Below are 12593 nucleotides of genomic sequence, written 5' to 3' on the forward strand. Positions count from 1 at the left end.
TGTGAACTCATCGTCTTCTCTCTTTTCTATGTCCTGTTAGTTGGTCTTCTCTGTTCTCTCATCATGCACGGATCTGCTTTCTCTCCTCTTTCTTCTCGCCCTCCCTCTCCTTTTCTCTCTTTCCATCTCTTGCCTTTCTTCTATACTATGGTGGTACATATTTTTGTCCAGGGTGTGCTCTGTGAGGGTGCTCCAGTAATTTGTCTCATGAGTATTCCGTGCTCTCCCGGTTTGAGGTTACCTACTTGGTGTTTTCTATATTGTATTCTAGGATAAATACCTCTGTCGTTTACATTCTGTCGGATTGTACTGTTGCTCAGGCGCCCTTGGGTACTATTCTGTTGTTACTTTATTGGGCCTGCGGGCTGATTGTACCCTACTTTTCAATAAAACGTGTTTAAAAAAAAAAAATCACCTTTATTATACTTACAAACCAGCCTTATAGATTCACATCATTCTAAATTAATAACTCTATTACTAGAAACCACAAATTTTTCTGCACCCATTACTTTTCCCACCAACAAATTATTTATCTCCAAATCTACATATGATATTCACAATGGGTCCAGATCACAGCCTAGTGTCATCATTAATTCTGGCTCATTTATCACCTTCTGTTTTCCATTCATCTTCGGTTACCCATACTTCATCTAATTATGTAACGTTACACCATCTCTGGTTAGCAGAGTATGTTCTCTTTCAAGTACTACCCCAATATCTATAATACCATTGTATTATTTACTCACCATGGGAATGCACCAAGCTTGCTCTTTGTGCGGCCTCTGCACTGGCTGCGTCCAGCATTCTGAGTTCTCTATTAATCCGTATGGGATACATAATGTATATAGTTCCTGTTACAGTACGGTGTCCCTATTAGAACACTGTCTAATGTTCTTCATTGGACACTACCTAGTGTAAAGCGTACATTCCTTCTAGCTCACTACATGTTCAGTGCGTACGGATGCTCTGTCCTAAATATCCTCCCTAGGCCCAGTTTTTATATGCCATATATTATATGGGTGTGAAATTTTATAAAAAAAACTACTTGTCCACGGGACTAAAATGGAGCAAAATCTACTTGTCCGGGCCAATTTTCGCTTTTAAGCTCTCATTTTTTTTCCTCCTCGCCCTATAATAGCCATAACTACCTACTATAATGATACCTTTTTAATTTTTCAATAAAATATTCTCTGGACCAAAAAATATATATTTTATATCTATATCTATCTATCTACAAACAGAAGAATGCAGCAGCACACTGCCAGCACAAGGATATAGGTGAAACATGAACATGCAGATAAAACATGGAGAGCTATACAGCTATGGTGAAATAGATGCAAATGTGAAACTATGAGATAGTGAGGCACTTAGCTCGCAAATTTGTCTCCGCCGGCGGTCAAATAGCTTGGACTGTCCCACCGCGATAAGGTGGCCTCATTGGGACGGACCCTACACTGTGAATATGCCTCTGTTTGAACAGTTCAGTAAGCATGGCAGAAACTGGAACATCCAAGACACCTTATCAAGTTCCAGATCCTGCCATGCTTACTGAACTGTTCACACAGAGGCATATTCACAGTGTAGAGTCCGTCCCAATGAGGCCAGTTTATCGCGGTCCAAGCTATTTGACCGCCGGCGGAGACAAATTTGCGATCTAAGTGCCTCACTATCTCATAGTTTCACATTTGCATCTATTACACCATAGCTGTATAGCTCTCCATGTTTTATCTGCATGTTCATGTTTCACCTATATCCTTGCGCTGGCAGTGTGCTGCTGCATTCTTCTGTTGCTGTATATTTAGCCTAGTAGCGTGCACCTGTAGGCCAGGGCCATATAATAGTTTGGTATCAACTAAAGTGCTGGCTGACTTATTCTTTATCTATCTATCTATATATATTAGGTGAAGTGAAATTGAAATAGTAAAAGATAATTTTGCAAGCAATACTTCATGCTGCTCTGTCAACTTTCTTCATATATATATATATATATATATATATATATATATATATATATATATGCTACCTTTTTCAATTTTATTGCCATTTTATTTGTACATTGATGCTATTGCCTGATCTTCCATTCTGTTATAGTTTCTTTTATATATTAGTATCAAATTCCTCCTTTTGAAAACACATTTGCCAAATGTATGTACTGTATACTTTATAGTTTTACAATATCCCTCTTCCATTCAGAGGCCATTTTACTGTAGCCACAGGTGATTCTATGAGAAGGGTGTGCATCCCTATGAGGATGTAGGTTTTCCAGGCATACTAAGACCTGGAAGTGAAACTCTATATCTGTTAGTATCCAGTTTTACTTATGCATGCACTTGAGAAAGAGTTCAATGCGAACTCAAAACACATTGAATGTGCTAAGGATTGTAATTTTATGCAACCAGTTTTATTTAATAAACTTGTTCTGGTTCAAACTATCATATTCCACTGCCAAAGTTCCAGAGGGGATTGGGCTGTTCCAGGGTTGCTGACTGACATTGTCTATATGGTATGCCAATGGAGATGTTGTACTCCTGGCACAACTGCTTTAACACTCTAAACCCCCCACGTCTGGTTAATGCACTAGGAGCACACTCTTGTTTGTTTAGTTTTTTTTACACTTTAGCTAAAATTCTGTGTTTGTATTCTAATTATGAGCTATTGAGTTTGGAAAATATGTATGTGCACCAACATTTATTAAGTGGTGCAGGGCATATGATAAATTTGAGGCTAGAGCACATTTTTTACTTCAGTACACTAGTTTGTATGGAGCCTCCTCTACAACTTTTCTGCAACTTTTTAACCTGTTTGCCCTAAAATATGTGACTTTTTACTAGGGCTGGTGCAAGGATTTTTGCAACCCTAGGCAAAAGCTAACTTTGCCGCCCCATGACTCCACTCATTGGTTCACCCTTTGACACGCCCCACCTTACTACTGGGGAAACACACTGTAACATACCTCCTTCCCATGAAATCTCATTACTACTGGGGTTACACACTGTAACAAACCTCCTCTTTATGTAATTACCTAACATCAAGCGGGTGGGGGGGTTATAGAGGAGATGCTGGCTGAACTGGTTATGCGAGTGATTCAGATGCTTGCTGTCTAACTTTCTTGTGGCAGGCAGAGCGGCACCTCCATCAAGAGGGCACTCTAGGCAGCTGCCTATTTTGCCTATATGCAGAGCCGGCCCTGCTTTTTACAAATGCTGTCGACAGCCAGATTTGTAAGACAAGTCTGATCTTGTGCAGATTTGGTACAAAATAAAAGCACTGCAACAAATTCTGCATCAAATCGCTAATGATAAAATCCATTAGCACTGCATTAAAGTTACTACAAATCTGTGTATAAAAGCACACCTTAATTTTTTGTATAAACCAAAAGTCTAAGGAAAAGCAGAAAATTTTAAACTTAGAATAATCCAGCAACATACTGACAGGCTTTTCACCAGCACTAACCCATATACTGGCTATAGTGCAGATAAACAACTGAGGTACATGCTCTCAAGTCACCCAAGTACGAGCAAAAAGTGCAACCAACCAAACATTTAGCCTCCGGGCCAAAAGGCACCTGCAAGGTTCCAGGTACAATGTCCCCTTTGGCTGAAACTACTCAGGGACCCAAAGTGCTCCTGGCAAACAACTGGGCGAAAACTAAGTTGTTACCAAGAAGCCAGTAAAACTGGCTTGGCATCCCTGCCGAAGCAAGGATGCAGCCCAGCAGGGAGGCAAGGAACCTAATGGCCACACACCCCTCCCTTATACCAGCATGAGGGGCACCCAGAAGGGCTGACCAATCCTAGTGACTTACAGGAACTCAAAACGTGTACACAGTGGATAAAACAGCATTACAAATAAGGGTTACTTAGTCTTGTAGTGGCAAAGTTCTGGCCATTAAATCCCCAATCGCTATAGCACTTTTTTGCGCAATGGAAGTGGGGAGCCGTCTCACCGTTCTCTCCTGCCTCCTCACTATGTAGCAATATGCCCGACCCTGTAATTATGTAATGTATTCACTCTCACGCTACTAGGATATGAGAGCCTGTTGGAGCGTGAGAGTAAATACATTAGCATATTTATTGCAGGGGTGAGCAGAGCGATGCATATTGAGGAGTCAGGGAAGCATGGCAAGCCAGCTCCCTGCCTCCATTATGCAGAGAAGCACTACAGCAATAGGGAATTAAACAGCCAGAACTTTGCCAGTACAGGACCAATTAAAGTAAGTTACTCCTTGTTGTTCACCATCATCCAGTATATTGAGTTTAGAGTGAGTGAACAGCCTGTCAGTTTCCCTTTAAAGGGATTGTCCAGCAATTTTCTTTAAAGATATAATCAGGCAGCCTGGGCTTTTTCTGGACAGCCCCTTCAAATAATCAATAATTCAATATTGTTAGATGTTTTATAGGCACTCTATTTATGAATAGTACCTGATAATGAGCCCAACATGCCTCCCACATCCTTAGAGCTTCAGAGTCAGAAAATTCTCTTTTGAAACACAGAAGGATCCACCTATGGCAAAACAATATTTGGAGCCCATCTTCTCCCAGAGAGAGCAAATGTTTGTAGAATCTTAAATGCATAATCCTTAGTAACTCACGGAGATACATCTGAAATAAAAAAAAATATGGGCGCTGTAAATATGATAAGGATTTTAATACATATAACACATATATAATACATATATAAACCTGAAAAAGTAAATGACATACTAAAATAGAGGGAGAGAGGGCCCTGCCAGTGAGGGCTTACAATCTACAAGCCCCTGTAAGCCCTTGAGGAGGTAAACAATAGGCGAGGGAGACAGCTGGTGATTTGTGAGAAGTTAGGGAAGCAGCCATTAATAGAGCAATACAGTGGCAGGCAGGTTATTTCAAGTTGCATGCTTTCCTGAATAGATGGGTTTACAGGTTACCTTTGAAAGTCTTCTTGGTCTTGTGTTAGGACAGCGAGTTCCAGTGTGTGGGGGAAGCACAGGTCTATCTTTGAGACATTTGTGTGGGTTGCAGACGAGGGGAAAGCACAAGCGGAAGTCTTTAGAGGATCGAAGATTACATGAGAAGCAGCATGGGAGATAAGGACAGAAATGTACGGAGGGGAAAGGTATTGAATGGCCCCAGTAAATCATGCTTAACATTTTGAACTGTATTAATTGGACAACACGCAGCCAGTGAAAGGGATTATCAGAGAGAAGATTAAAAGGAGGGGCAAAGGGAGAGGAGGATTAGTTGGGCAGCAGAGTTAAGGATGGGTTTGAGGGGTGCTAAGGTGTAAGATGGAAGGCCACAGAGGAGAATGTTGCAGTAATCCAAGCAGGAGATGAAAAGGGAATGTACCAGTAGCTTAGTGGGGTTACAGATGAGACATGATTGTATGAGAAAAATGTTTTTGAAGTGAAGGGACTGGATATGTGGTTTGGAGGACAGAGCAGAATTGATGGTGATCCCAAGGCAGCAGACTTGTGGCAATAGGGAGAGAGTGGAATCATTGACGTAAATTATAGATCAGGTGGAGGGGTGGAGCATGATGGCAAAATAATTATGAGTTCTCTTTTCTCCATGTTGAGTTTCAAAAAATCAAAGGAGTAGATCATCGAAGAAGCCACAGGAAGGTTTCACCCAGGATCTACTCCTTTAATTGCAATTACCACCTCAAGCGCACATAGGCTGATTTTGACAACCTGTTTTATGTTCACTGGTGTAAGGTGTGTCACTCAACAAGTTGAGTGTGTCTACTGCTCACCTTAATTGAAGATTTTCCTAGTCTAGATGACGGAAAATATAGATTTTATTAACGACAGGAGACGAACATTATGCTATTCTTCTTGTCAAAATGTCAAATTTAGCAGCAATAAACAATAAAGCTTTTTAAAAGAAAAAAACGGGATATGCAAATAGGTATATAATGATAACCAATCAGCATCCAGCATAGGTGATATAAGGTGTCTGCAGGTAAAGAACTTCCTCTTCTTTGATGGGAAGAGTGAAACAATTATATAAACAGAAAAGGTATACCTCAAAACATTATAAGGTATACCATAATACAATAAACTCAATATTGAGAATAAATAACACAAAATAAGAAAGTTAAGTAGAATAGTCTGTGGCAAACAGAGCAAGATCAATCTTTTCTCAATGGAAGAAGTAGTTGTCACGAAGAATCAGGAAAAAAATCTGGTCTTGAAGATGACAGAAGTGAACGCCTGTAGTCGAAATCTCACCCATGGTGAGGAATTATACTAAATGAAAGAGACACATGAGTAGTATAGGGAGGGAAAAATAGGGAGGGATAATGTCCGTCTCCAGTTGTTAATAAAATCTATATTTTCCGTCATCTAGACTAGGAAAATCTTCAATTTTATGGCACCACAGGAGACTTTTATTATGCAAGTTTAAAGCTGACATGTAACAACATAAATACAATTATAAGAAAAATAATCATTATAATATAGACATGGAAACATGAGGATCAGGTCTAAAATAAAAGGTCTTAAAAGTGGATTCAGAAGACCAATCTGCAGCTTTTAGAATATCTGTTAAGGAACCTCCAGATTGAGACAATTTTGTGAGCTCCAAATATAGAGATATCAATACCAGCTAAGGACTTTGTTTGTTTTGCCCATCTGGCTAGAGTGGGAGGAGAAACCGAGTGAAAAGGCTTACAAAAAGAAATAAGTAATTGAGTAGAATTAATATTCCTTAAAGATGCAGTTCTGGATTCGTAACATTTAAGACAACGAACCACACAAAGATTAGGTTTAAGAGGAAAAGAAGGATAAAAGACAGAAAAAAGGTTGGTTTTGGTCCTTCTATAAATAGAAAAACTTACTCCATTAGGAGTAAATTGTCTCCGAGAGATGTCCAGAGCTCTGACATTGGAAACTCTTTTAATAGATATAAGACATAGTAAAACAGTGAGTTTGAAAGATAAAAATTTTAAGGAAAGAAGATAGTTATCGACCCAGGTTATTGAAAGAGCTTTATTGTCCGTTCAGTCATTACAAGTCATACAATAAATTACAATCACACAAAGCATGACAGTACAATACACAGCAAATTGATTTCTCTGTATTGATGATGAATCCCAAATTGGAAAGAAGGGATATCCTCCAATGAATGTGAAGGTGTATGAGGGATAGAGATTGAGCCAAAATGAGGATATCATCCAGATAAATAATCAGACAGACTCCTCTGGACCTCAGAATCGATATTACTGGTTTCAGTAATTTTGTGAAGCACCATGGTCCTGATGACAGGCCGAATGGTAGCGTGATAAATTCCCACTTTTGATCCTTCCAGATGAACTGGAGGTAAGATTGAGAATTTAGATGCATAGGTATTGTGAGGTAAGCATCTTTGAGATCTATCTTGGCTAACCAATCATTGTGTAGTAATAGATCTCTTAGGAGGTGAATACCCTCCATTTTGAAGTGTCGATAATAAATTAAGTTGTTCAAAAGCTTCAGATTTATGACAGGATGGAACCCGCCATCTTTCTTTTTTACTAGAAATAGGTTGCTTACATAACCTGGAGCGTCCATAGGGACTTGAATGATTGCTCCCTTGGAATGAAGATATTTGACCTCCTTGTCTATGAGATCCTGATCTGATTTTGAAAATATTATTGGATGTGGTAACTGATGTTGAATTGGTAGCTGAACAAAGTCTATTTGAAATTCTAAAACCGTGTTTAGGACCCAGGCATCTCATGTAATTATAGCCCAAACGGGGGAAAAAATTTGATATCCTTCCTCCTAGTGGAATGTGGGAAGAAAATGGAAGACATGAGCTTACCTATTAAGGGTCTGGATCTTGGGTACTCCCGATGTCCTCTTGCCCTCCAAGGTCTTCCTCTTGTGGGGAAGAAAGGGGTAGGTTGAAAGGGATTGGAGGGTAAGGTAAATCTGTCCGACCTAGGGGTAGGGGCACGAGAGTAGGGTCCCTCTTGGGACGAGCGTCTGGAAAGTCTGCCCCGTCTCTTTCCAGCCCTACCAAAAACTCGTGGTTGGAAGACCTTCCTCAGAGGGGATTGAGCCTTATCCAACTCAGTGTGAGTATTAGGAACAGAATTAGCTAACTGGATCAGTTGAGGATCTAGTTTAAGGAGAATAGATCCTTTTCTCTCCGTACAAATAGTGGAGTTGATACCACCAAATATACAAATGGCTCTTTGAGGCCATCCTCTGAGAATGGAGAGGTCAATGGGGGTGTCGTATGTCATGGCCTCTTCGGAAAGGTCCAAGATTTTAGTTAATAGACATAGAAACATATAAACATAGAATGTGTCGGCAGATAAGAACCATTTGGCCCATCTAGTCTGCCCAATAAATGGACCTAGTAGGTCTAAAAACCTATCTTGGATAGTCTTAAAAGACCTATCCACCCCCTTTTTTACATTTTTTTTCCTGATTTATTTAAAAATTTTACTAAGGTAGGGTCGACCTCTGGTGTATTGGCCATTTTGTGTGGTAGAGTGGGCCTGGGACACTCTGCATGCAATTTGCTTCTAGTAGCTTTATCAATAGGCTTTTTGAGCAATAAGCTAATGAATTTAGAAATTTGAGGGTGAGGAACCCATTCTCCTGATCTGGGATGTTTGATGCTGCCTGGATCAAAAAATGGGTTACCAGCACTATCCAATATGGTAGCAGTTTGCTCTTCAGAATCAATAGGTACGTCTTCATCTGAAACGTCCTCATAATCTGAACTGTCATCTGGATTATTATAATCTGTGTCCTCAGAAGAGGATTGGTTGGGGGATTTAATAAATGAGTCTGGTCTAGACCTATGTGAGACTAACAGCCCGTTTCCTTTCAGCCTTCTCAAGGGCGGAGGGTAGGGGATGCACCTGTGAGGCATCTGTAGACTTGCTTTTAACAAAAGCCATAGGATTATCCTGATCCATCACTTTTTTAACACTCTTTTGAGAATGTAATGGCACAGTAATGTGATGCCGTTTTTGGGAGGCTTTCTCAGATTTCTTCCACCCAACTACTAATCCAGAGACAGATTCCTCTGGTGTCCAATACTGGTCAGAGGGAGTAGAGGGTCTGATTTGAGGTGAAATGTTAGGATTAGACTTTTTCATTGCCATGGCAACGGATTTTGCAACCACGTCAGGAATGATAGACATAGCGGAGCGTACCGCAGATTGAACAGATTTGGAAACCGATTGGTCCACCATAGTCTGTATGGCAGACTCATCAAATATTTCACATTGTTGGAGCTCAGTAGCAGTAATGGTCTGTTCATTAGCCATAAGATAAAATTTTTGGGCAAATTTTTCAAGCAAAAATAAAATATTTAATATACAGTGGACCCTCAACAAACGATGGTAATCCGTACCAAATGAACCATCGTTTGTTGAAACCATCGTATGTTGAGGGATCCGTGCAATGGAAAGAATAGGAAGCTATACTCGCCTGTCCCCGCCGCTCTGGACCATCACCGCTCGTCACCGCTGCCCTGGATGTCGCCCTCCATCGCTGTCACCGCGTCCCCGGGGTGTCCCGACGCCCCGGATGTCTCTGCTTCCCCGGGATCCTGCTTTCCGTCGTCGCCATCACGTCACTATGGACGCCGCTCCTATTGGATGATGGGACGGCGTGCATGGCGACGTTATGACGACGAAGGAGAGCGCCGGCAATGCAGGGGATCCCGGAGAGGACGCTCCGGAGCCCCAAGAACACTTAAGAGACCATCACCGGAGCACACGGGGCACAGTAAATGGCTATCCGGCAGCAGCTTTATGCGATGGTTTATGCGATGGCCCCGACATACAAAATCATCATATGTTGATGCTGCCTTCAACATGCGATGGCCTCTGAGAGGCCATCGCATGTTGAAATTATCGTATGTCGGGGCCATCGTAGGTCGGGGGGGTCACTGTATATGTAGTATAATAGAATAGAAGGGTTAAATAATTATAAGTTTAATGTTGTAATGGTCCAGACAGTGGGTAAAGAGTAAGGAATAGGGAGAAGCTGAAAAAAGAAAAAATATAACCTTTTATTAGAAAACTACCACAACAGGTCACAAGGTGGCACTGTAGGATAAGGAATGAAGAAACTTCACCTAATATACACGTAGTCAAGCCGACTGAAGTAGTATGACTGACGGCCCGTATGTGAAACATCTCTGGACTGCCTGACAGAAATCCCGCTCAGAGGAATTGAAAAAACCCGTGCATCGAACAGCTGATTGCCAGCTGCGCAACAGATCGCGATAACACAGCAGGCAGTGTGGAAGGGAGCGCGAGGAGTGGATAACTTGAGTATACAAATATATACAGTGGTCCCTCAACATACGATGGTAATTCGTTCCAAACGACCCATCGTTTGTCGAAGCCATCGTATGCTGAGGGATCCGTGCAATGTAAAGTATAGGAAGCTGTACTCACCTGTCCCCGCCACTCCGGACCAGGTCCTCACCGCTCCCGATGCTGTCCAAGGGGCTCCCGATGCTGTCCCGCTGCTCCAGTGTCTTCTTCGCGATCCTCCGGCTTCTTCCGCATCTTCTGCAGGGTCCGAGTCTCGCTTTCTGGTGACGTTATTACGCTGCTGCACCGACGCGGCGTGCGTAGTGACGTAATAACGACGCCAGAAAGCGAGGCCCGGACCCTGGAGAAGATGCAGAAGACGCCGGAGGATCGCGAAGTGGACCCGGAGCAGCGGGAATAGGTAGGCGATCCTGCCAGGGATTCTTAAACTGCTATCCGACAGCAGCTTAAGCATTTTGCGCTGTCGGATAGCAGTTAATGCGATGGCCCCGACATATAAAAGCATCGTATATCGATGCTGACATCGACATGCGATGGCCTCTGAGAGGCCATCATATGTCGATTTTATCATATGTCGGGGCCATCGCAGGTCGGGGTGTTACTGTATATGAACATAAAGATACCTATATCCAATATAACTTATCAGTGAAATAAATTGTACTTATCCTTGATGCAGAGCAGCAAAGAAGAGGAAGTTCTTTACCTGCAGACACCTTATATCACCTATGCTGGATGCTGATTGGTTATCGTTATATACCTATTGGCATACACCTGTTTTTTCTTTTAAAAAGCTTTATTGTTCATTGCTGCAAAATTTGACAGTAAAGAAGAAAAGCATAATGGAAGTCTCCTGTTGTGCCATAAAATCCACATCTTTCTCCACCTAAATAAGGCCCGTAAAGTGCCATCCTTTGTGTTCTTTTTTTGTTTGTTTGTTTGTTTTAGAAAATAGGAGGAGAAAAGGGTAGATATAGTTGACAGACACTCCAGGACTCCGGATAGTAGTGAGGTGACGTCCGGACCAGAGAAGTAATTTGAGTGTCGTCAGTATAGAGATGCTACAAAAATTGCCTGCAAATAACTGATTGACATACAGGATTTACATATATTAATGATTCATGCCTATTAATTATCCAGATTACCAGTTCAGTAAGAACAGTAAATCTTTCTTACAAACAGTGTTAGAAGATATCATTGGCTATTTAAAGGGACTAGAAATTGTTGAGACATAATTGGCTATTAACCCCTCTACGACGAAGGGCATACAGGTAGGCATACTTAAGCACCTGTACGCCCTCCGGTTTTCCGGTCGCCGCAGCTCACTGGGCGGTGATCCGAACAGGATGCCTGCTAACATCATTTAGCAGGCATCCAAGGACATAGCCTATGGGGAACCTGAGACCCCCCCCCCCAACGGTGATCGCTCTGATTCCCCGGTCAATTCTGACTATTCTGGTCCAATCGAGTTTTTGGTGATCTGGAAAAGTACAGTGATTAGTGCTGTACTCACTGTAATGTGTAGGAGTGAGGTGGCAGCGGCTGCCATTGGTCAGTTGGGACCAACCAATGAATCACAGCTGGGGGCAGGGGATTTGAAGTCCCATTCCCCCACTCTGCTAGTCCAAGTAGAGCGGGGGGAACATGTGCATCGCTGCTGTCGCCGTTGATCTCACTGCTGATCTTGAGATCAGTGGTGGCGGCAGGGGTGCGGGCAGTGCTGGTGAGTGACCAGCATGCCCTGCAACATCTGGTCTTCCAGATGTTACAGAACAACAACTTCCAGCAAGCCTAGACCAACTGGGCATGCTGGGAGTTGTAATTTGGCAACATCTGGAGGGGCACAGTTTGGAGACCACTACACAGTCTCTAAACAGTGCCCCTCCAGAAATTGCTAAACTACAGTGGTTGCAGTGGTTCTGACATAAACGCAAGAAAAAAAATGTGACCCCATTTTGGAAATTACACCCCTCAAGGAATGTAATAAGAGGTGCATTGAGCATTTTCACCCCGAAGGTGTCTGACAGATTTTTGGAACAATGGTCCGTGAAAATGAAACATTTTATTTTTCATTAGCACATCCTAGTGTTCCAAAAATCTGTCAAACACCAGTGGGGTTTAAATGCTTACGTCACCCCTTATTACATTCCGTGAGGATTTCAAAAATGGGTCACATGTGGGGGGTCCACTGTTCTGGCACCATTGGGGCTTTGTAAACGCACATAGCCCCTGACTTCAAATACAGCCAAATTCTCTCTCCTATTACCCTTTGTGAAAATGAAACACAAAAATTTTTCATTTTCATGTCCAATTTTAACGAAAATTCG

The 12593-nt window shown here is 42.0% G+C and overlaps 1 protein-coding gene across 10 annotated transcripts in view; it reads right to left on the minus strand.

The window, feature by feature from the left end:
* The window catches only part of TBC1D16 (TBC1 domain family member 16), a 564967-nt gene that overhangs the window by 223613 nt on the left and 328761 nt on the right, over nucleotides 1–12593 (minus strand). For 9 of the 10 annotated variants that reach the window (XR_008849569.1, XR_008849568.1, XM_056550065.1 and 6 more), the window contains one exon: nucleotides 4422–4601. Coding sequence is in view for 8 of the 10 variants with exons in the window: in XM_056550065.1 (XP_056406040.1) it covers nucleotides 4422–4601 (180 nt within the window). In the remaining 2 variants the exon portion in view is untranslated. Of the gene's footprint in view, nucleotides 1–4421; nucleotides 4602–12593 lie in introns of those variants that run through there. The other variant, XM_056550069.1, reaches the window with a different exon arrangement.

Source organism: Hyla sarda, chromosome 13 (assembly GCF_029499605.1).
Source record: "Hyla sarda isolate aHylSar1 chromosome 13, aHylSar1.hap1, whole genome shotgun sequence".
Classification (NCBI taxonomy): domain Eukaryota; kingdom Metazoa; phylum Chordata; class Amphibia; order Anura; family Hylidae; genus Hyla; species Hyla sarda.